General features: G+C 42.0%; 1 protein-coding gene across 2 annotated transcripts in view; it reads right to left on the reverse strand.

Moving 5' to 3' along the window:
- PARN (poly(A)-specific ribonuclease) overlaps positions 1-25,906 on the reverse strand; it is a 160,248-nt gene that overhangs the window by 115,225 nt on the left and 19,117 nt on the right. For both annotated transcript variants that reach the window (XM_079720022.1, XM_079720021.1), the window contains 8 exons: positions 25,302-25,382; positions 22,190-22,246; positions 17,032-17,109; positions 12,480-12,523; positions 10,874-10,916; positions 10,077-10,152; positions 7,966-8,076; positions 7,592-7,661 (listed from right to left, as the gene is read on the reverse strand). In XM_079720022.1, coding sequence (XP_079576148.1) covers positions 7,592-7,661; positions 7,966-8,076; positions 10,077-10,152; positions 10,874-10,916; positions 12,480-12,523; positions 17,032-17,109; positions 22,190-22,246; positions 25,302-25,382 — 560 coding nt within the window. The remainder of the gene's footprint in view (positions 1-7,591; positions 7,662-7,965; positions 8,077-10,076; positions 10,153-10,873; positions 10,917-12,479; positions 12,524-17,031; positions 17,110-22,189; positions 22,247-25,301; positions 25,383-25,906) is intronic.

Raw genomic sequence — 25,906 nt, forward strand, 5'->3', positions numbered from 1 at the left:
GGTGTCTGCTTCACTCTGCTGCTCACCAGTCACACAGCCTCACCAGCATCCTGAGGCTCAGTGCACATGAGTGCGACCAACACACAGAGACGTATTCTCTTCTCATTCACAATCCAACCTCGCTGCAAGACCTTTTTAAGTAAGATACGAAAACAGTTATGAAGTGCTTTCTTAAGAGGACTTCTAGGTTGCTGTTCTCTATAAAAAAAGATTTTATTGACACCACACACTTCTGCCTCTTTCCTCCTGTCAACACAGAGAGACTGTCACCCAAGGATCTGAGGTAAGTCCATACAGCCTGTTTTGTTTATCTACCACTGTCCCCAGTACCGGGAAAAACGAGATTCACCTTATCTTCTTGGAAGTTCACTGTGGTGACAGTCACAGCCGCACTCAGTACAACCCCTCCATGCTATGTGCTATGCCAGCAGCCTGACCGAAGGGACTCTGCAGCCTCAGGGCGGCCCCCCAAGGTGGATGTTTACTACCCCCACTTCACAGAAGCAGACCTGGCTTCAGAAGGCGGCGTAATGAGAACCCAGGCGGCCCCCGCTGAGGCCCCTGCTGCCTTGCCTGAGAGCAAACCTTACGGAGGGTGTGGCACCACTCCCCAAAACAGCAACGCAAATAGAAAAGAAAACTCCTCCAGGTGTTTGCAAAATAGCAATCGTTTTAATAGATTAAGATCTCACTGAAGCAATGTGTTGCTCAAAAAGAAACAGCTCACAAAAGGACAAATTTATAGAGACAGAAAAGTAGATGAGAGGTTTACCTAGGGCTTAGGGGAACGGGGAATGGGGAGTTATTGCCTGATGGTTATGGAGTTTGTTTGGGGTGAGGAAAAAGTTCTGGAAATAGATAGTGGTGATGGTTGCACAGCACTGTGCATGTAATTAATGCCACTGAATTGTACACTTAAAAATGGTTAAAATGGCAAATTGTATGTTACATATATTTTACCATAATTTTAGAAAATGCATAATGTCATGTACCCAAAACCACTGAATTGTACACTTTAAATGGGTGAATTGTATGGTATGTGAATTTATATCCCAATAAAGCTGTTTAAAAAAATAAAAAAGAAAGAGCTTTCAAAGGGTCACTTATAAATGTTATTTCTTTACTTTCCTCTCCCAGTAAAAATCTACAACTGAAAATGCTACCCAGCCTAAAGACTGAGATATGACCATATGCCTCGGGGGGAAATAACAAGCAAAAAAGATGCGCATGCACATCCTCTCCCTGAGCACCATTCAGTTACAAGCATGCTTTTTCCTCCCCTCCCTCCCTTCTCTGATCAAGGCTCATAATTGAATACAAAGCCCTTCTTATAGGGGGTGTACAGTACTAAAGGTACGATTATATGGTATTTTCTATAAAAACAAAAAGCTCCAAGCACTTGGTCAAACAAGCAGGTCTTCAAAGTATAAACGTTCCCACAACAGTGACAAGCTGACTGAGGCCCGTGACATGCCAGGCACCGTGCATTTTACATACATTTTCCCATGTCACCCTGACGGCACACCTATCAAATGGGTACCAATGCTCTCAACTCCAGATGAGGAAGCTGAGGCACAGGGAGGGTAACTTGCCCAAGGGGGCCCAGGTGTAAGGAGTGGGGCTGGGATTCAAATCCAGGTACCTGACCCCAGAGACCACAACTGCTCTCTACTACATGATACCCTGAAGTGAAGCAGTTCTACTGTAGAAATTAATCAAATGATTTTAACATGTGAAATGCAAATAGAAACCAATTATGTGGTGCACTGTGACACTCACAGCTAGGCTTCCCAACAACACAAACTGTGTTGTAACTCTTGCTTATGTTGGGAAACTGGAAGTCTCATGGGGCGAATTACTGTAACACTTAAAACAATAGACTTTATTGATAACCAGGCTGAACAGGATCTCAGTAAAGACACATTTGCTCCATCACCCAGGATGCTAAAACCCGACAGCAACTGCTGGGAACCAGGACAGGTTAGCCTTGCCCTCTTGTTGCTCGAGTACCTTCTGCTCCTCTGTATGAGGGGCAGGCAGGACAGGAGAAGGTGAGGTGAGGGCCCCCCTGCAGGGGGTCGGGCACCACCCTCGTGGGAGACAAGCAGGGTCTACACTTCGGGACACACGGGTCACCTGGCGAAGGGGAGCTGCTGGTAAGTGAGGCAAATAAGCATGGGCCTGTCCAGTATCAGTGAAAGAAAGGAGGTTCAGCGCAGATCTTAAGTATTTCGTTTTCCTACAGTCCTTCAGGTTAAAGTCTCTCTGATGTTAAATACGAAGCACATGCGTATTGTAAGAGAAAACCTGCTGCTGGAACATGATTGTTTTCCACGGAGGAAAAGGGAGAAAGTATCGGTGTGCTTTATTTCAGGTGCCGCAATGATTCCTCCCACTCTACACCTACCACTGTTTTAGATACCTATACAACTCTCCATAAATTGCTGTTTTCATTTGAATAACAAAACTCTTTAAAATGCTCCATATCAAAGCAATCTTGCTCCCATTATGTACCAATCTGACATACTTCATCATCATCTGATTTTTCATAAGCAAACACTAAAAGGTGAGTACAGGAAAAGCGGACACTTCACATTTGCTCCAGTTTTATATCTGCATGGTAACAAATTTTCTTCTCTATCATGAAACTAGAACCATAAAATACATTCTGCTACCACATCTATTGTTTTGAATCTCCCAGTGTGTTAAATTCTCTTGCATTTCAAGAAAGGAAAATAATATATGCTAGCCACCCACTAAGTTCTAGGAACTATCAAAATCCTTTTGCATCTCATGCGATCTTTGTAACTTCCACGGGAAGGGAATAGTTCCACCCCTGTTTTTACAGAGGAGGAAACAAATTGTCTTATGGCTTGTCTCCTCACCTACAGCTTAGATAGAACATATAGCCATGTCATCCCAGGAAGACCCAGATTTCTACAGGACTCCTGCTCAAATTCAAAACACTTGTGTCAAGCACCAGGCAGCCATCCTGTACAGTAAAGTGCAGGCAGTTCTTCCTTTTTAACTCCACTACATAGAAATTAGCCAAAATAAGATACGTGCTCATTTCCTTCCTCCTTCTAAGAACTGAGGTAAATAGAAAACAACCTTCCCCCAAAACCCTTCAGAAAAGGTTATCTACAAAAGAGTTCAAGGTGTCTTGCAGAAACAGATGGCTGTTAATAAAACGTTAAGGCAAAAGTCTGATTTTGTGCTTTCTGTGGTGCAATAAAAAGTAAAAGCAGAGAGTATTTTTAGCTCCTTCCAGACTAAAAAGATTTCACCAAAGGCTCTTCTCTAAGTTTGGTTTTCCATGCATTGATGAAAACGGACCAAAGTCATAAAAGAAGGTAAACCACTTCCTGAGCAGAGAGCCCATGACATAAAGGAAGAACACAGTGCACACAGCCCGTCATTAGCAGTGGTCTCACCCTGATTTCCGTCGCTCAGCAATCTTAGGACTTTCATTCTGAGTCCAAAAAGGAAGGGAGAAATACGGGAGGTGCCAAGGCCATGAAAGAGACAAATGGTACCATGTGAAGTCCTGCTGGGAGGTTCTCTTGGACAAACAGGGCTCAGAAAGCACCCTGTACTGCACTCAGTCTGCATTCTGCTCAAGCACCAACTGTCTCGGGATCTTCTCAATAGCTGACTCAGTGAAGCTTCCCCAAAAAGCACACCTAACACAGCCAGATGCTAATTTAGAATAATGCAGAAATAGGTGGAGTTTATCTCCCCTCAAGGTCTACTTTTTAAACTTAAATGTGGTGAGAGCAGAACAAAATATTATTTGCATGTGTAATTGTATCATGTCCATCCAAATTTATATTAGGGCTATGCATGTTTGGTTAGGTTAAGCTTACATTGACGACAGGCTGGTGCCAAAACAAATAAACCCTCAGAAAAATTTACAGATTTTTCTAAAACCAACCACTTGAGATAATGTTGACGGCAATTGCTGGATGTTTTTCTACAAGGGCAATCTTGAAGAAAAGTAACAAAATCAAGGTTTAATGTCATAAATGAAACCTGCATTTAAGTAAGAATGAGGTCAATATTAACACAAAAAGAGATGTCAAAAGAAGCAACTGCTTTTCCCACTTTCTAAATGGGTTAAGAATGGATGGCTGACTATGGAGAACAGTATGGAGGTTCCTTAAAAAACTAAAAATAGGGCTTCCCTGGTGGCGCAGTGGTTGAGAGTCCGCCTGCCGATGCAGGGGACACGGGTTCGTGCCCCAGTCCGGGAAGATCCCACATGCCGCGGAGTGGCTGGGCCCGTGAGCTGTGGCCGCTGAGCATGTGCGTCTGGAGCCTGTACTCCGCAACGGGAGAGGCCACGACAGTGAGAGGCCCGCGCACCGCAAAAAAAAAAAAACCAAAAAACTAAAAATAGAACTACCATATGACCCAGCAATCCCACTAATGGGCATATACACAGAGAAAACCATAATTCAAAAAGAGTCATGTACCACAATGTTCACTGCAGCATTATTTACAACAGCCAGGACATGGAAGCAATCTAAGTGTCCATCTACAGATGAATGGATAAAGAAGATGTGGCGCATATATACAATGGAATATTACTCAGCCATAAAAAGAAACGAAACTGAGTTATTTGTAGTGGGGTGGATGGACCTAGAGTCTGTCATACAGAGTGAAGTAAGTCAGAAAGAGAAAAACAAATACTGTATGCTAACCCATATATATGGAATCTAAAAAAAAAAAAATGGTTCTGAAGAACCTAGGGGCAGGACAGGAATAAAGACGCAGATGTAGAGAATGGACTTGAGGACACGGAGAGGGGGAAGGGTAATAAGCTGGGACGAAGTGAGAGAGTAGCACTGACATAGACACACTACCAAATGTAAAACAGATAGCTAGTGGGAAGCAGCTGCATAGCACAGGGAGTTCAGCTCGGTGCTTTGTGACCACCTAGAAGGGTGGGATAGGGAGGATGGGAGGGAGATGCAACAGGGAGGGAATATAGGGATATATGTATGCATATAGCTGATTCACTTTGTTATACAGCAGAAACTAACACAACACTGTAAAGCAATTATACTCCAATAAAGATGTTAAAAAAAAAAAAAAAGAATGAATAGCTGTATTTGACCAAGCTATTCCAACATAGAATAAAAACAGTCCTTATTTTGCACTTCAAATCCTGCTGGAATTTTTTTCCCCTTCGAAGATGAAGATTCTTCCTTTACAGATGGGGAAAAATAGAGCAAAAAAATCAAAGTGGCCAAGAATTTTCAGGGCAATATCACAGGAGGATTCCTCAATCCTCAACTATTTTTGATATGCATCTAGGTTTCAGCAAAAAATAGTCTGAATAGACACAAGTCCCAATTTAAAGTGAAGTTATGTGTTTACTGCCCAGTTCTTCTGAGTAATATCTTTGCACATAATGAACAATAATAAATTGATCTAGAAATATATAAAGTCTTATTTAAACTTTTAAATCAAAGCCTATTTTGACTACTGTTCATTTTGGTCACACAGATGACTGATAAAACTAGAGACAGCCTCTATCTAACCCAGTTTGTATCCATCACTTGATTTTACTAGAAGCTGATTTTAGTGGAGAAGCAGGATTGTTGTTTTAAATATTTAAACACGAGTAAACATCTCCCAGTTGGAAAATATTGTTAAACAACGAACTTAACATCAAAAACACAAAAATGCAGGACTTCCCTGGTTGGTCCAGTGGTTAAGAATCTGCCTTCCAATGCAGGGGACGCGGTTCGATCCCCGGTCAGGGAACTAAGATCCCACATGCCACGGGGCAACAAAGCCCACATGCTGCAACTACTGAGCATGTGAGCCACAACTAGAGAGCCCATGCGCCACAGCTACAGAGCCCATGCGCTCTGGAGCCCATGCCACAACTAGAGAGGAGCCCGTGAACCGCAACGAAGAGCCCACGCGCCACAACGAAGATCCGATGCAGCCAAAAATAAAATAAATAAATATTTAAAAAACAAACATAAAAATGCAAGGAAAGGGGCTTCCCTGGTGGCGCAGTGGTTGAGAGTTCGCCTGCCGATGCAGGGGACATGGGTTCGTGCCCCGGTCCGGGAGGATCCCACATGCCGCGGAGCAGCTGGGCCCGTGAGCCATGGCCGCTGAGCCTGCGCGTCCGGAGCCTGTGCTCCGCAACGGGAGAGGCCACAGCAGTGAGAGGCCCGCGTACCACAAAAAAAAAAAAAAAAAAAATGCAAGGAAAGGCCACGATCCAAACAATATTTAGTGTCACCTGCAGATTCCATAGTCAATGACATAACTGTCTTTCCTAAGATATACAAAGATAAACACTACCCCCAAAATTAGAATTAAGAGCTAAGAAAAACCTATTTTGAGCTGGATAGACAGCTAGAACTCAACTGTTAGCAGAACTGATTTCCCATGCAGAAAAATTCAACTTAATTTTCAATATACACTACACTGTTACCCAGTCCTCTTTGAAAGATGTTTTGAAAAGTCAAACACATTTACCTCTGAACTTCCACAGAAAAGAAAAACAAAGATTAAAAAAGTAAGAAGCCACAGTATGATACAATTCACTAACTCAGACTACACAAATTCCAAGTCTATAGGAATCCAGATGGTTGGAATTAACATCTGTCTCTGCAGCATGTCACCTACAAACAAGCACTGTGATACTGGTATTTATACAGACTCTGAAGGAGACAGCATTCTTACTTGGTGCAGCACTGATGAAAATGTAAAGTGCTGCATTATAATGTAAGGAAATGATGTAACCAACCCAACACTGAAACAGTTCTTTCTCTCAGTGGTAGTAGTGATCGATGTGGGCTGCCCTGTTCTGTCTGGCTTGCCCTGAATCTCCTAGAACCAACCCCTTGAAAAGAGCTGGGGTAAAGATGAAGGTTTAGGGCTCTGGCACGGAGCCAAACTGTGGCCGGCTTGAGGATCACATCCATAACTTTAGCCTCAACTGTGCCAAGAAAGCACAAACCGCACTTTGAAGTACCTATCTGAGATTCTTTGGAAATGCTCTGAACTTAGACGTTTCCCTGAATCACATGACTTCCTCCAACAATGAAGGTATCCGAGCAAGCTTTTACTTCATTGGATCCATTCAGATGAGGGCTCGGGATGCAATGATAATCACAACTTCTCCATAGATTATCTTAAAAGCCATCTGTGTAACCAACATCATCTTAGAAAGAACATTATTTAATCAGATAATAATGCAAGCATAAATAATAATCTCACACAGAAAGCTTGTTAGGGGTAAGTTAGGTCTGACTGTGTACACAGACACATACACACAGTCTCCCTTGTGAGTCATTTAAATTCCAAAACCACCAGTTCTTTGCCTTGGAAGAGATGTGCTACCTTCAATAATGTTTTCTTTCTTTTATTTAGCCAATGTATTTAATAAATTATTTTTGAAAAGGTCAATTTCTATTTTTCAAAAAACATCTGAGTCACCAGAGATGAAAAATATCTTATCTAAAAATGCCCTAGACCTCCCAATCACCCCTAATAGACATCCCAGATACTAGGCTCTTCCACAGTGAGAGAATGCTGGGGGACTGCGGCCCTGATTACTTACTTGTTAAAAAAAGGTTCGATGAGTTTTGATCTGGCAGACACATGAATCTTTGGAGGACTAAGAAAAGAACCTAATGAAAAAAGGCAGAATATTACATACAGTCAAGTAGACAAAGCCTGAAAAATATCTTTAAATCAATGGTATGGTTCAGCAAGGGTAAAAGGTACTTATCCAGGCCAAGTACACCACAGGTAAGCAGTGATGGTTCTCCCCGTGTACTCTCCATCCCCCGCCCTAACATCCTCCCCCTCCTCCCACTCCAACCTCAAAACCCTCCCACTTCTCACTGGGTGAGTGGGTCCCAGGGAAAGGGCACACAGGGAAGATCCACTCTGGACCATGGTGTGTCTAACAGAAACATGTATAGTGAGTACCTAGGTAGTTTGCCATGGAGATGAAGCATAGTCCTGTGATATAAGCATCATAGCCTGCCTCGTGGAGCTGTTCAGAAGCTGTGTCATAACTTGGAAAACCTTCTGCACTTTCTAAAGAGGAAAAAAGAAAAAAAAAAAACAGTTTTCCCAAGATCATCACAAATCATGACGATTGCTAAGTGCACTGCCCTGCCAAATCCAAATGGCATTAGTTTGTGCTGCAGAAACATCCTAAATAGGCAGAAAGAAAGCTATCTATTTCTTAATTCTCTCCACACAAGACCTTGAGATAACAGAGTCACTGAAAACAAGGGCTTTGGTCTAGACTAGAGAAATGCCTCGGTTACATTATCAAAGACTCAGCCACAGGCCTCTCAACTGCACGCAGGTGGGTGCTATTTACAATCATGCATAACTCGCTCTGTGACAATGATTGCTCTTCTGATTGGGACGCAACAGGTATTTCAGAGTAATGACTAACAGCACGGCCCCTGGCGTCCCACTGTCTGAGTTTGAATCTTTGCTCCACCACTTATTTGCTATGTGATCTTGGACAGATCACTCCCGCTCTGGGCCTCCATCAAAGCTCCCTCGTTAGGCTTTTGTGAGGATCAAATGAGCTAATATAAGTAAAGCTCTTACATCGTGCTTGGTACACGGTAAACGCTCTGTAACTGTTATCTGTCAATACCCCAGGTAACCCTCCCCAAAAGCAAGACTCCAATCAAGATTGGCAGCTCAATTCAATACTATCCTTTACTATGTCTCCAAGCTTACAGATCTAAAGATGAAAGCACAACTAAGTCCAAAAATAGATCAGAACTTGCTGTAATGCTGCCCTTGGAACATGGGGCCACTTCATAGGAGAGACCATTTTATAACATGACTCTTTGGTCACACTGATATACACAGATGTTGAGAGAATGAGGTCTAAGAAGAGAAAGCTGCTTTAGAGTAAACTCTCTACCAGAATATTATACGGAAATAATAGGATAAAACTATAACTTATAGATAATTATTTCCTAGAACCATTCTGGAAATGAATATCAAAAAGGTTACAACAGAATCAAAAGCATGAGTGGAAATTAATAATGAAAAGGCTACAATTGTTTTTACGTCAATACAGTGCTCTTTAAGCAAGAATTCTTTAACCTCCGTAAGTATCAAATATTAGACTTTAAGCTTAAAAAAAGTCTTTTAACATGAGAGCCAATTAAGTCATAGCCTCTACCCTGCCACCAGCTGAAACACATATTTCCAAAATCAATTATTTCCATTATATAGTTAGAGAAAAGGTCTAGGCTTTCTCCCCTCCACCAACCCCCCCACCCTTTTCTTAATTCCTTTTTTGGACTATTCCAGAAAGGGAAGCAAATAACTGTAGACTTGGCTGCTTTAGTACCTTCCATTGTCAATTTCTGAACCATCAGTCCTATTATCAAGGTCTTGGGAAGTTTGCAGGCTGCAGCTAAGGGAATGTGAGTTACGGTATCAAGCAGCACAACTAGGCTAAGAGGAACCAAGGAAGTAACACCTGGAAGGTTCACCAAATACCTGGGTAGGGGCCATGGCCAGACGTGGCAAAACATCTCCACCCCCAAGAAACATTCCTCCCTTTTTGGCTTTCCTCACTGCTGCTGTTGGGTGCCTAAGCCACCTCTGAAGGAGGAAGGGCTGGGGCCCCTCCTTCCTCATCTGTAAACCCAGTTCTTGGGCTTTCCTGAGACAGAAAGTATATTTTCACTCTAGCCCTTGCAATTAATCACCAACTTTGTCTCCTCTGAAACAAAGCACCATAAAAAAGAAAGACACATCAAGTTTAGGGAGAATTCCAAGCATTACGAAATAAAAAGGCCCTGAAGCTTCCATTGCTAAATTTCTCAATGAACAGGCTACCCAATCCTACTCACATAAAACAGATGTAGAATTAGAGGACCACCTTTACTCAGAAAACAGTAATTCAACCCAGGGCATGAGCAAGTTAATTTAGCCAAAATCTACAAATGTACAATATATATAGTTTCTAGAACAGTTCCACCTTTCTTTTACAATAGACATCTGTAATTATCACCAAGAGTTTGGGGCTTTTCAGGATCATTTTATATTCTTACCAACTTTAGGAGGGTTGAAAGGTGTCTCCTTTAACCGCTTTTCCAATTCCGCAAGGGATGTGTTGTTAATGATATCCTGCAAACCAGTAAGCAGAGAATGATGAGCCTTCATCATCTCAGTGCAACATAAACAGATTCACTGAGTGTCAGGAAAAAACAAAAACAAAAACATCTAGTACTGCCCCCTTGTGTTCTTTAAAGAAACACAGGAGTTCTGTGTTTCTTTAACACATGGTTTTTTTCAATGTGAAAGAGAAACAGCAAGTTTAATTTCCACCATATGGAAAGTACAGCCGTATGAAAGGTTTTTACAGATGTGTTCGATATCTACAGACCTTTGGGCAGAAAGCTATACTGTTCTGGCACTCATTTCACTCAGTCATATAAAGTCACTTCAGAAAGTAGCAACTGATTATACTTTTATCTGAATTCTCTTGATTAGAATACATATCCAAAATATGTAAAATAAGGAAAAGAAATGAAGGAGTGTGTGCATGAGTAACCTATTCAAAAATACATCATATAATATTAAAAATTTACATTCAGAAAGAATAAAGGAGGAAAAAAAACCCAAAATTCTACCACCCAAAGACAACTAACTGCTATTCACATTTTGATATATTTATTTCTAGTCTTTTCCAATTTCTTTTTTCCTTTTTTGTTCCTTTCTTTCTTTTCTTTTTTTTTGGGGGGGGGCGGTTTGAAAATGACATTTCAATAGACCAGAATTCCAAAGCTGTTAGTAGTAATTCAGAAAATTTCAAACTATAGCTTGATAGTTCAGATTTTAAAAATACCTTAAAAGGTTGTGTGCTGGCCATCAATTTTGTATCCAAGAGTCTAAAAGCAAAAGAATTTTTAATAAGGTAAACAAAATGTATAGCAATGTTCAAAATGTATTTTACTCAAATGAAAGTCTTAAAAGTGGACAGAGGAATTAAGCACATCAGCCATTCCAACCTAGTGCTGGCATCTCTGCTACATTAGATGAGGACTCAGTCCCCTCATCCAGGGACTTCATCAAGAGACTGTGGGAAAGTCCACACCCAGAGCACAAGTTCTAGATTTGCTGAGAGGGCATGGGCTACATTGACCTCAAGGGTAAGTTAAATATCCTCATATGTTTTTACATGGATCAAATACTGTTGCAGGTCTAACACTCTCAAGCTGTTACCATCTCCTACCACTACCCAGATTTGTGCAATATAATTTCTTGGAGGGTCAAAATTTGCATTTGGCAGTTTCATACTATTGTTGTTATTTCTTACTATTCTGCTTCAGACACTGGAATACTAAAAAAAAAAAAAAGAGAGAGAGAGAGAGACACTAGTATGAAAACTGTTTCTTCTCACATAAATGTGAGCACTGCAGGTAACAGGACAGAAATAGCCTGGCTGAAAGAGCAACTGTCCAGCAGCCCTCTTCAGACAGGTCCTCAGACGCAGACCCTTGCTCTGCAGACTCCATGTGGCTGACGTGGACCTATCAGAACACACAGTACTAACCGTGGGCATTATCAGATTAAGGCATTGACTTAAAGTTGAGAAAAAGAAACTCTCTAGGTAGACAGTTCTTGACTGACTACAGAATACTCTCAACTGGATGTATTCAACTCTGTCCAACTATATATTCAACTGTCTCCAATAGTCAACTGAATACCCTCGACTGGACACTTCACTGTGACAAGGTTCACCAGACATATAAGAAAGACAAGAGCCAACTCAAGAAGACCTCACCAGTTCCTCAGATAGCGGGAGGTGGGATGAGAAAAAAGCAGCTGCTGTCCATTTTCACCCTCAGGTCGTTTCCGATTTTTAATTTTTAACAACAAAACCAATCATCAATTGTAAAAGCAAACCATCACAAAGGTAGAGCTGTTAAGCCATTTCCCAGCTTATGTGAATGGGACTGTCATCATGACCTAATGGTTTTAATAAATTATTGAATATCTGTTTGTATTATGGATGCCCCAATGACTGTTTTAAATGAAAGACAGGGGCTTCCCTGGTGGCGCAGTGGTTAAGAATCCGCCTGCCAACGCAGGGGACACAGTTCGAGCCCTGGTCTGGGAAGATCCCACATGCCGCGGAGCAACTAAGCCCGTGCACCACAACTACTGAGCCTGCGCTCTAGAGCCCACGAGCCACAACTACTGAAGCCCATGTGCCACAACTACTGAAGCCTGCGTGCCTAGAGCCCATGCTCTACAACAAGAGAAGCCACAACAATGAGAAGCCCACGCACCGCAAGGAAGAGCAGCCCCCGCTCGCCACAACTAGAGAAAGTCTGCGTGCAGCAATGAAGACCCAACGCGCCAAAAAGAAATAAATTAAATAAATAAATTATTTAAAAATAATAATAATAAAAAAATAAATAAAAGACAAATCCTCAAAGAAAGCTTACCTGGGGAAGACACATGTTGTCATCTCCTTAAACTCATTTAAGTCCTAAAAAACAAGAGGATGACCTGTTATGATTTTACTCATACACTCACAATACTTAAAACATAAATATTTAAAGTCCCATAGCTCTCTTCTCAAACCGTGATACCTCAAACAGGCCCTTTAGGCTAAACTGTCAGGCCCATATCTCATTAATAATTACTTTCTAAAATTCTTGTCAATTTCCTCACTGACTGGGAATCATATGACCTGATATTAAACTTCTGCATAACCAAAATAGACAAATATGAACATTTTATGGCTGAAATAGGAGGGGAAAAAAGGTTTCTATTATATGTAGAAAACTGTCAGTAATAGCTCTATTACATAACTCATCATAATAGTGAGACTAGTAGAGTTATTTAAATAAAATGGTTCACAATATCCTGTGATAACCCATAATGGAAAAGAATATGAAAAGGAATATATATATGTATAACCAAGTCACTTTGCTGTACAGCAGAAATTAACACACATTGTAAATCAACTATACTTCACTAAAAAGTTTTTAAAAATAAAATAACGTGGTTTGGGCTTCCCTGGTGGCGCAGTGGTTGAGAGTCCGCCTGCCGATGCAGGGGAAACGGGTTCGTGCCCCAGTCTGGGAGGATCCCACATGCCGCGGAGCGGCTGGGCCCGTGGGCCATGGCCGCTGAGCCTGCGCGTCCGGAGCCTGTGCTCCGCAATGGGAGAGGCCACAACAGTGAGAGGCCCGCGTACCACACAAAAATAAATAAATAAATAACGTGGTTCATGCAGGAAATAGACATATTGTAAATTAGGTTACACTTTTAATGGAAACACCATTGAAATACTGGTTAAAATGGCCACTAAAACACAGACTTCCAATACACATGATTCTTGTTTAACTACTCAGAAAACTGCTTAAGTGGCACCAATAGCAAGTGCCTAAATTAGACAATTCATTTCCCAAGTTTATTTGCTCAGGAAGTCTAGAGCTGGAATGAGATTGCTCTCATTTTGAATTAACTCATTTACATACATAATTGCCACACTGTACTGCGTAGTCATACTCCTGACCCTTTGTAACTATACTTCTCTTCAGTGTTATTCATGCTTCATAGGCAACTGCCATTTCCCATTAGCTTTTCAAGCCTGTAAATACAGACTGTATTTAGCTAGCTTGAAATATTTACCAGCTTTTCAATGGCTATCATTAAATTAATGAACAATACATGAATAAGTGGTTTCAATGCTAAGTCAAACAAAAATGCAATAAAGACTGTAACCTCTCAATACCATTACAAAGCCTCACAAGCAAAAAAAAATTAGAATTATAGCAACTTCCAGGGCCAGCATATAGCAGAGTTCTAAACCAGTGCCTTCTAAAAGGTCATGCTGAATGAAATACCAAGAAGAATTTTAAAAGGAGATTCTCCCCTAAAAGGCTGTTCCAAAATATGGATTCTTTAGTATACTTTTAAATGCAACATTTGACAACAGCATATGTAAAAGTTCTACCATTTTAAATAGGTCTTGCTCTTTATTGTCATCACTTCTTCTAAAGGTAGATGGAAGAAAACCATTTTCTCCTTCCAACAATGACAAACACAAAGAAGTTAAATAACATACTCAGGTCACCTGAATAATAAAGCAAGGGATGAAACTGCTTATCCTAACCCACCTCCTACTTTGCAACAAATCACATGCTCTTTCTAGTAGAATTTGATTCAAAACTAGTTACATTCAAGATAACATTTATTAAGTGCTTACATACTAAGTGCTATGCTAGGCATTTAGACACAGATAATAAAAAAATTATATTCCTTGTCCAGGACTTCCCTGGTGGTGCAGTGGTTAAGAATCCGCCAGCCAATGCAGGGGACATGGGTTCAATCGCTGGTCTGGGAAGATCCCACATGCCACAGAGCAACTAAGTCCGTGTGCCACAACTACTGAGCCTGCGCTCTAGAGCCCGCGATCCATAACTACTGAGCCCGAGTGCCACAACTACTGAAGCCCACACGCCTAGAACACATGCTGTGCAACAAGAGAAGCCACCGCAATGAGAATCCCGTGCACTGCAATGAAGAGTAGCCCCTGCTCGCCGCAACTAGAGAAAGCCCATGCACAGCAACAAAGACCCAATGCAGCCAAGTAAGAAAAATAAAATTAAAAAAAAAAAAAGGTTATATTCCTTGTCCAAGGAGCGAATCACCTAGAAGGAAAAGGGGCGTATGTTGTAAAGACAAAATTTATGCAACAAAAGAGGTACACAAACAAAAAGAAGTTTCTCTGAACTTCTGTGGGAGTTCAGAGAAAGGAAAGATCACTTCTTGGGCAAGGCAGCAGGCAGTGAAAACTTCACGGAAGAGGCATAAGCTGGACCTTGGTAAGACAGGTAAAGCCGTATATAGCAAACATTGAGAAAAGCTAGAGAAAATTCAAGTTGGAGGAAATTATATACCCAAACCAAAGACATACAAAGACACTTTCCAGGGGAAAAAATGAGCCAATCTTGATGAGAATAAGGATGGTAACGAGTGACTAGATTACCCAAGAAGGCTGGGCCAGATCACAGAAAGCTTGATATGCCAGGCTAAAAAGAATCAACTGTATAGAAAAACAAAGAATATGGGATTAATTCAGAATTTTGAGCAGGGTTAGTGATGTGAACAGAGCCATACATCAGGAGTTATAAAACTGACACAGTCGGAAGATATGCATTTGTTAAATCAATATTTAATGCCTCTTACATGCCAAGCTCTGTTTGGTGTTCAGAACACCTATAAACGCAGTATTGAATACTTTCCTCTTTCCTTACAGATACCTTCACTGCTTTAAAGGTCAAAAAGTCGTGAGAGAGACTGCTACCATTCAGCCAATAAGGAGTGAATGATCTGAAATTAACATTAGCTCTTTAGATGTACACAATGCAAATTCACACCCATTGTGTTTGTTTTGAGACTCACAGCTATGATGCCTTTGAGTCCCAGAGGGTGATACAGTTGTTATGAAAAGCAGGGACAATCTGAAGGTTGCAGAAATAGGGCAAGGGAAGCAACAGACCCACTGTATTCAGAGCTGTGCTGTGTTGGACCTTTCCAAAGAAAAGTAATCAAGATGCTGATGGAACGATGTTTCGTAAGAAATGTGAAGTAACTGAGGCTTTGCAGATGTATAAAAGGCACTGAACTCTAAAGTAGGTATCATCCAATCCAGAAGTCATAAAAGATTAATCTGGTGGTAGTTTAAAGCAGAGGTTGGAAAACCATGCCCTGCAGGCCAAATCTGGCCCATCAACTATTTTTTTAAATAAAATTTTACTGGGACAAAGCCACACCCATTTGTTTATGCAATGCATTCTATGGCAGTTTTCAGGCTACAATGGCACTGTTGAGAGTCCTGACAAAGACCGTCCAGCCTGGAAAGCCCCAAATATTTTACTATCTGACCCTTTATAGAAAAAGTTTGCCAATCTCTGGTTTAAAGGATGGGATGAAGGTTAAAGCGAGACAGAGAATCCTGCCTGGAGTTTGCTAACTCCAGATGAGAAATAAGGCTACTTGCTACTTGAAATGAAAATAATCCAGATGTGAGAGACAGCCTGGAAACAAAATTGCCAGTATTTTGTAACTGGCCAAATCTGGGGCACAGAAGAAGAGTCAAAACCGATGTTAAAAACAGTATTGGTGACTGGGCATCATTTATAGTAAAGGAATCAGGAGAAAGAACTGGATTGGAGTCTAAAGGAAAGAAAGGTTGTGTTAAGTTACACATCTTGTTTGTGACATGTGAATTTTAAACACCTCTCATTCTGAAGGCTATCCAGGTAGACACATGTGGGGTCCAGCATGAATTACGACCTAGATCTGAGGCGAGATCCCAGCTGGAGGAGAAGATGTGGGTGTCTTCAGCTGAAGTCCTGGAAGTGGGTGAGATGACTAAAGGACAGAAAATATGGAGAGAAAATACAGGAGAGGAGACGACAGAGTGACGAGGGGCAAACGAGACGAGGCCACGGGCAGTCAAGGAGCAGAAGAGGAGGAGATAGAAGAGAAGCTCTTTTCCCAAAGCTCATGCTTTGGTGCACTGAGATGGCTTGGCGCCAAGAGTAAAAAAAAAAAGCACCGAGGTCAACAGAGAACCTAAGGGAAGCAGCCTCCAAAGAGGTAACCAAGACTTTTGCACAACCTGATCCAGTCTAGATGACCTCTAGCACCACCCCACCTTCAACGGCCCTGCTATGTCTCATGTTAGCAATACCAAACTAGAAGACCACACCTGCGGCCCAGGAAATCCCCGCCCAGCACTAATTGAGCAAACCACTGGCGCCATGACGGAACACATGTTTAACCGTGCTCCAGCAAAGGCAGATGACCAAAGACCCCTTAAAACGGCTTGTAGGTACATCTCTTCAAAAATGTACAACCAAGCGCAGGAGACTGTCCCTCTGGGAGCATGCTGCAGACAAGGAAATGGCACCCAGCAGAGAACACTTTCTCAGTAATAAAGACTCATGAATTTTTAAAACAGGCTGACAAGTCACTTACCGAGGGCAGAGGGCAGTAGAACTGATGAACTGTGTGCATGACATCCAAGAGCATATTGTGTCCAATGACAAGTTTCCCCTAAAAAAAGTCAAGATTAGGAAAAGACTTCTTGGTACAAAATTATATCAGGACTTGAGAGTGAAATGTATGGTTCAGTTCCATAAGGATTTTGTACTAAACTTACTTTTTGACACTAAGGAAAAAGAATGTATAAAGATATGCAAATAAAGAAATTTGGGCTGGCTTCATTCCTCTTCTGGTGCTCAATCCAAAATGCAAAGGAAAACTCCAAATGACTTTGATTTCATTGATTTTTTTCTCTGGTTTTTATTCATCTTGCCACCCACAAGAATCAGTAGTAAAATTTTTATTGAAGAGCTCAAGAAAGTAACTGAAAATGCTAGGTATTTTGAACTGTCAAATAATTTGTGAACAAACTCCAAATATCTATTTTAGGAGTGTATTCTTTAAAACAACTCCTTATTTTCAAAAGATACATTCATAACAATGCTAAAAGGTAAAAATAACTAATTTCTAATTTTATTAAGTAGAATGAGTTTTCGTTTCCTTCATTATCTATGTCAAAATTCATGAGGCTCATTCTGAAATATTTCCAATGAAATTCACTGCTTTTCAACCAGTAAGGTATAATATATGTGCAACAAATCGGTCCATTTTGATAAAAATTAAACTACAAAAACAGAATATCAACTTGGATTTAGCTAGCCAGGTGACAGCATTTTTAACATAAAGCATCTGGTCACTACAGTGGAGCTTTTCACTATGTCCCAGTGGCCCTTCAGAGTAACACTCCTTGACTCACAGAGCTAAACACAATTATTTGAAATAAATAATTTTACACAAAATCTCCCAAATCCAACAGACAAGCCGTCCTTTTGGCTCAGTGTGTGGGCACATTCTGAACACCTATACAATGCTAAAATACCAAATACTGATTAAAACCACAGAGAGGACGTGGAAGGAACCCAAAATGGAATACAAACCTGAAAGACGAACCTAACTGTATTATAAATGAATCCCTCAACAACACTGAAGGAGGCTGATAAGAACAGAATTATGAAAACAGCATATAATAAGAACTGCATTTCCCAATGCTGGAGAAAAAAATGTACAAATAAGAAAAGAGAGTAGGTTGAAAATAAACCCTGGGCTTCCCTGGTGGTGCAGTGGTTAAGAATCCGCCTGCCGGGCTTCCCTGGTGGCGCAGTGGTTGAGAGTCCGCCTGCCGATGCAGGGGACGCGGGTTCGTGCCCCGATCCGGGAGGATCCCACATGCTGCGGAGCGTCTGGGTCCGTGAGCCATGGCCGCTGAGCCTGCGCGTCCGGAGCCCGTGCTCCGCAACGGGAGAGGCCACAACAGTGAGGGGCCCGCGTAAAAGCAAAAAAAAAAAAAAAAAAAAAAAAAAAAAAAAAAAAAAAAAAAAAAAAAAAGAATCCGCCTGCCAATGCAGGGGACACAGGTTCGAACCCTGGTCAGGGAAGATCCCACATGCCACGGAGCAACTAAGCCCGTGCACCACAACTACTGAGCCTGTGCACCTGCAAGCCACAACTACTGAAGCCCGCACGCCACAGCTACTGTGCACCTAGAGCCCGTGCTCCACAACAAGAGAAGCCACCACAATGAGAAGCCCGAGCACCGCAACGAAGAGTAGTCCCCGCTCACCGCAGCCGCAACTAGAGAAAGCCCACGCGTAGCAACAAAGACCCAACGCAGCCAAAAATAAATAAATTAATAAATTAATTAAAAAAAAAAAAAAGAAACCCTGTGGTGTTGGACTACAATCTGAGGTCTATCAGTATAAAGGCATTTTTTTATATATATACAGATATGTTAGGCACAGAAATATCAATGTGTGTATACATGCATGGTTACACACATGTATCATTCTTAGCTCTGTCCAGTGAGGGGAACTAGAAGCACTAACACCACAGTAGTAGCCCAGGACCAGATCTTGGTTTCTAAACACCATTCTCCAATAAAAGGAACCAGGGCTCCTTGGAGAAGTCATTGATTCTACAGCTGAGGCAGGGAAAATAGAAGATGAGTCTGGAACATCTTGTGATGTCAGAAAGTAAGGAGGTGCTCAGAAAAGGGTGGGGGCTTGTTCCAGGGGGAGTCAACCTGAAGAAACTCCAATGGCCAAGGTGGTACCATCTGAGCCCCAAAATAAACAATAAAAAAAGTAGATTAAAATCTGTAGAATGAAATAAATTTCCCTGAGTCCAAAAAAATTTTTTAAAGAATTAACAAATAAAACAGGGGAGCAGGGACAGCTCTTCCTTCTAGAAGAATTCCAAGAATGAATGGAGAAAGAAAGAGGAAAAAACACAGACTCGCCACTAGAAAACCACAGCAATAATGGCTGCAGGCAAGATCCACCGACAGATGCTACGTTACAGGCAAAAGCTTGAGGAAAAACAGGATTTTCGGGACTTCCCTGGTGGTCCAGTCGTTAAGACTCTGCGCTTCCACCGCAGGGGGCAAGGGTTTGATCCCTGGTCGGGAAACTAGGATCCCACATGCCACACGGTGCGGCCAAAAAAACCCCAAACAAACAAAAAAACACAGGATTCTCATTGTCTCAACCAAAGTATCTCCCCCCAAATATTTATCAGTCACAAAGGAGGTAACAGTAACTCTACAGTGCACAAATCCAGCAGACATCACCTAAACCAAGTGATCCAGGTCCATCATTTCTGTGGTATTCCTGCCTCAATCAATGTATGTCCTCAATCCAACATGAGAAAAGATCAGACAAATCCAAACTGAGAGACATCTGACAAAATTACAGTCAACACTCTTTAAAAATATCAAGGTTGGGGGCTTCCCTGGTGGCGCAGTGGTTGGGAGTCCGCCTGCCGATGCAGAGGATGCAGGTTCGTGCCCCGGTCCGGGAGGATCCCACATGCCGCGAAGCGGCTGGGCCCGTGAGCTGTGGCCGCTGGGCCTGCGCGTCCGGAGCCTGTGCTCCGCAACGGGAGAAGCCACCGTACCGCGTACCGCAAAAAAAAAAAAAAAAAATCAAGGTTGGGACTTCCCTGGTGGTCCAGTGGTTAAGAATCTGCCTTCCAATGAAGGAGACATGGGTTCGATCCCTGGTCAGGGAACTAAGATCCCACATGCCTGGGACAACTAAGCCTGTGCGCTCTAGAGCCCACGCACCACACCTAGAGAGCCCATGTGCTGCAACTACTAAGCCCGCGCGCTCTGGAGCCCACGCACCACATCTACAGAGCAGCCCAAGTGCCTCAAGGAAGAGCCCACATGCCGCAACTAACACCTAACGTAGCCAAATAAATAAATATATATTTTAAAAAATATATCAAGGTTATAAAAGACAAAGAAAATTACAGACTGCAGAAAACTAAGGAGAAATAACAAGTAAATGCAATGTGGGATCCTAGATAGAATTGTGAGTAGAAAAAGGACTTAGTGGAAAAGGGTGAAATTCATATTAGTTCATAATATTGTACCAATGTTAATTTCCTGGTTCTGATAACCATATATTATGTAAGATAATAACATTGGGGTAGCTAGGTGAGGCATATATGGAAACTATGCACCAGTTTTGCAACTTTTCTGTGGGTGAAAAATTAATACAAAAATTTTTTAAACAGATTCACTACCAAGAGTGATGGGAAAAGAATTTGATCTGACATAAAGAGAGTCTACTGTTCACTGGCTCTACAGAGCTTAACTATGTTAGTATTTTTAAGGTACATGACTTAAATTTTAAGTGTCTGGATCACTAAGAAATAGGGCTTTTTTCGCAGTATGCTTTGTGACGTGAACTACCAATGGTCAGCAACATACTATGAATCACTCTGCGGGAGAGAGACACCAGAGAGAAAAAATAAACAGAGGCACAGCAGGCTAAGGTATCCAAACTGTTTGTACAAGGCAAACAAACATCCCAATCTTGGAAAAGCTACCTAAACCCTCACAGTGGCTATAAGAGGGCTCAAAGCCAACTGCCGCCCCACATCTCTGTTTCAGGGACAGCCTCAGTCAAATCAACCACTGCTCTAAACGTTGCTAAGAGTGTATAATGTAAGCAAATGTGCTCTCTGCTTTTCTGGATACCCGTAATCTTAGCCACTTCTCAAGAGACTCACACCTTGGTTTTTCTCCAGGCTCATCCAACTTTCTATTCCGTTCTGATGATGTCACTTACTTAGGGAAAGAGCTCCGGGTGAGCCAGCCCTCCTCCTTCACAAGGCTCTCTAACTTCTGTTTACTGGCCACAGCCCCCTGCCCCCGCTGGGGACAGTGGCTGCATCTCCTCAGATGCTCCTGTTTGACAAGCCTGCACCTGGTGGTGAGACATTCATGGACTCCTGGAGTCCGGCCGGCCGTAAAGCTTCCCTGATGCAGAGTTCAGCGTCTAAGGGACAAGATGACTCCTCCTCTAGGGGGACAATTTCTTCTCCCTAGGCCAGCTACTCAAGTAAAGAAAAGTCTTGGATTCCAGGCAACTTAGCATCTAGGCAAGCAGTCTGACTCGGATGCATAACTCACAAAACAACCAGCAGCAAGACCCAGTTTAATCTATTCAAGATGTGGGTGCCTCTTTCCTGAAAGGATTTACAAAACAAGGGAAAATGTCTATCCTATCTATTGCAGAACGCTCCAGCATATTTACACAAATGGTCAACACATTTTTTTAAATGTATCAAATGTTATTAAGGCTATGAGATATAAGATTCAATCACAGTTATACAGAGAACTCAATACAATTATTTTTACCCTCTAGATTCTTCTAATTAAGGAATAAAACGCTTCAAACACTAGATTGTTTCTCACCATATTCTTTAGTTTGTTATTCTGCTTCTTATTGGTTTTGAGAATAATAAATATTAGTTCCATGGAGCCACATAAGGCCGTCATTGTATAATCCTCCCCTGCGTTTTACAAGAAATGCTTTCTAAAAAAATGGTTTGGATATAATTCCGCAATTACGATGTCACACTAAGCGCCTTATAACAACAATCTGTCTTTATGAAGTTCTAACTTCTCCCTCCAGACCAGGTAAACATTCCAAACGTGACCAGATGATTAATTTGCAATGATAACTGGGCATTTCACCTTAAACGTTATGTTCATGAAATTAGTTAAAAAGTCTGGTTCACTTACCGAATTAGCAATGGCATGAATGACTCTAGAAAACCCCACAGCATCATTCAGTTCTTCCTAATTTAAAAACAAAATAAAAAAAACACTATTGACGTATACATATTGCTTATTTGAACGGGTTAAAATCTAGGCAAAAAAAAGAAAAAAGACTGAAGTTTTATATGGAGTTAGATAGCTTTAGTTTCACATGCTTTGAGTCTATCACCCCAAACAACTGCATCTGAAATGACCTATGCACATACCTTTCTTCTGTTTTAAAATGAGCAAAGTGGCAAATTATTCTTTAGTTACTAAAATAACAGTGCTAGGGTTTACCCATCACTTCCCATCAACTGTTGAAATTCCTAGTCTCTCAAGTTGCCTTAGAAATACAAACTTTTAAAAGCTGCCACCTGCTGGCCAAACTCAATACTGAATTCAATTCTGAGGTGATCCACCCAGCAGCTGACTGTCAAATCAAGAATGCTCAGGCTCTTTTTTCCTGGTCAAATGCATTTTTATAAAATTTTTATAGCACAGCACAGAGATTCATCCCCATTCAGTTTCTCCTCTCCTGTTTTGTTCCCAATGCACTTAAATGGGCTCAATTTCTCTCCTGTCTTGAAACCCCTTCCTTTAATCTGAGCTCCACGTAACCACTCTCCTTCTTGTCTCTTCACAGCTAAATTCCTTAAAGACTCCTCTCCACTTACTAGGTCCAGTTCAACTCCCAGGGACCCGCAAACCCCCTGCTCCCCCGCTTCACCCTCACTGAAGTTGCTCACCTCTTTAAACTACTCTCAAGTCTAACAAGCGTTGGCAGGGATGTGGAGAAATTGGAACCCTTGTGCCCTGTTGGTGGGAATGTAAAGTGGTGCAGTCACTGTGGAAAAGTGTGGCTGGTCCTCAAAAAATTAGGAACAGAGCTACCATACGAGCCAGCAATCCCACTCCTGGGTGTGTGCCCCAAAGAACTGCGAGGACTCAAAGAGATACTTGTACACCCATGTGCAGAGCAGCGTTATTCACAAGAACCAAAAGGTAGAAGCAATACAAGTGTCCATCAGCAGATAAACGGATAAACAAAATGTGGTACATACGATATTATTCAGCCTTTAAGAAGAATGGAAATTCTGTCACATGCTACAATACAGACGAACCTAAATGACATTATGCTAAGTGAACTAAGCCAGTAACAGAAAGACAAATACTGTACGATTCCGCTTACATGAGGCACCTAGAGCAGTCAAACTGACAGAGACAGAAAGTAGAATGGTGGTTACCAGAGGCTGGGGGATGGGGGAATGGGAAGTTATTGTTTAATGGGTACAGAGTTTCAGTTTTGCAGGATGAAAGGAGTTCTGGAGATGGATGGCAGTGACGGTTGCACAACAGTGTGAATATATTTTACAGTACAAAACTGTACAGTTTAAAATGGTTAAGATGGTAAAGTTTATGTTATACATTTTACCAGAATTAAATTTTTTTTAACTTTTTAAAGAATATTCTTTAAAAAAGAAGAAAAAAACCTACTCCCAAGGCTAAACCCAATGGCCATGTCTCAGTCCTCATTCTACCCCTCGAGAGCATCAGACCCTGTCAACATCCCCTTCTTCAAACACTCTTGCCCTTGGCTGCTGTGTCACAATAACCTCAGGCACATGTCTGCACGTCTGCCCATCACTCAGATGCTGGGGGTCCTCAGGATCCGACCCTGGGCCCTCTGCTTCTTCCTCATGCATGCGATAGGTGCTCTCATCCTGTCCCGGTCTCTCTGCCAATGACAACCAACCCCAGCCCTCACCCCTCTCCTGCACTCCAGCACGACAATCTGCCGACAGGACACCGATGCTCAGATGCCCCCAAAACATCAAAAACCTCATCTGCTCCAAAGCAGAATGTAACACCTTTGTCCACTGTAGGGGGACAGCCCTGCCACGGTGTCCTGGTGACCTTGCACATATCCAAATAGTCCATGCAGGCAAAGGCTTGAGATATAACTAATGTGCATCTGGGTGGAACACCCCAGGAGAGGATGGGAGGCCACCTCCCTCTCTCGCCTGGGAGGCTGTCATGAGACAGTTTCTCACTGCTGCCCAGGTCCTGATGAGGCCTGGGCCTTCCTGCCCCCACCGCCTTTTCAGAATAGAGCTACAGAGTACGAAAGCACTGAGACGCAGTCTAGAGTTGGCTGCTCGGCGATGGGGCATCCACAGCTCACTCTGCAGTCACCTGGCCCCTTTTGTTTCAGTGTTGTCTTTCTGGTTTGTGGGACACGCACCACGTGCAGCTGTCACCTTCTCTAAGTCATAAACTGTCTAAATCTAACAGAGGCTTGCTGTGTCTTTCCTAGTTGCATTAGTCTGACGTGGTCCTGCTTCATGCATGGGTGAGCTGGACGTCCACCCTCACCCAAACCCACTCCTGGCCTCCTCCACCTGCGCCCCCCCCACCAACACCACTCCATCACCCCGTCTAAGTGGACAGATGTCAGCCTACCCAGCTGCTCAACTTTCTGGCTTGAGCATCTTCTTTCTTCTGCCTTCCTCTTTCACCACCCACATCCAATCACAAATTCCACTGACGCTACCTTCTAAAGATGGCCAGATTCCACCTAAACTGCTACTAACTTTCCTGTTCCAGGGCACTGACATCTCTTAGCTGGTTACTCCGCAGCTGAACCGGTCTCCCTGCCTCCAGACTTACTCGAATCCATTCTCCTGAGGACAACCAGGGCAAGGTTCCAACGATGCAAATATGACCGTGCATCCTAATCTGTCGAATCGTATCATCTAAACCTTGTTTTAGGAAAACTAGTAACTGTGCCTGAAGTTAGACACAGCAAGATTAGTTAATGGGCTGTGAAGCTCAGTGACACACAATCTGAATGATAACCACTAATTCCTTCTCCAAGACTGCTTCATGGAAGTGAAGACTGGTCAACCATGATGCCAGCCTCACTTTGTTGGCTGCATCTAATTACTTAACCTTAGGTTCCCCTCATTCTCTTCCAGGTTTTGCTACCAATTCGATTCTTCTCTAGTAGAAAAATATTCATTAAATTTAATCTATCACAGGATCTACAACTCTGTAGCCATTTCTCACCCAGAGGAAATGAACATAATCCAATCACCTGTTCCTTAGCGTGTTTCTGCTGCTCTCTTCTTTTACGTTCTTCTTCATCTACTTTGCTGATAACAATATAGCGCTCTTTCTAAAAGACATAAAGCAGATATACAATTTTCTGGAAGCTACCTGACCCCTACCCCCCAAAATTCAGATTCTGCTACCAGTAGAAGTTACAATTTTTCTCACTGCACAGTCCTTCATGGGCTAAACACACTGAAAGTATTTTGAAATGCCACCAAAAGTTGAGTTGATGCTTTACAAACCAAAATTCCACCTCCGTGTTTCCATGACATTTTCCCATGGTTTATTAACCACCCCAAAAGACAATTATAAATATCAACAGACTGTGAGAATAAGACACTCCATAATAAACACTGAGATGCTGCATTTGAACATGAATTTCTAAATAGTTGGTTTTAAAATAATTTCTATATAATCTATAAAAATGTTGAATCACTATGTTGTACACCTGAAACTGTAATACTGTAAGTTAACCACACCTCAATAAAAAAATTTCTACATTTTATTAACATAAGAAAAAAATCCTGGGGAATTCCCTGGTGGTCCAGTGGTTAGGCTTCCAGGCTCTCACTGCCAAGGGCCTGGGTT

The sequence above is a fragment of the Hyperoodon ampullatus genome (assembly GCF_949752795.1).
Source record: "Hyperoodon ampullatus genome assembly, chromosome: 14".
Classification (NCBI taxonomy): domain Eukaryota; kingdom Metazoa; phylum Chordata; class Mammalia; order Artiodactyla; family Ziphiidae; genus Hyperoodon; species Hyperoodon ampullatus.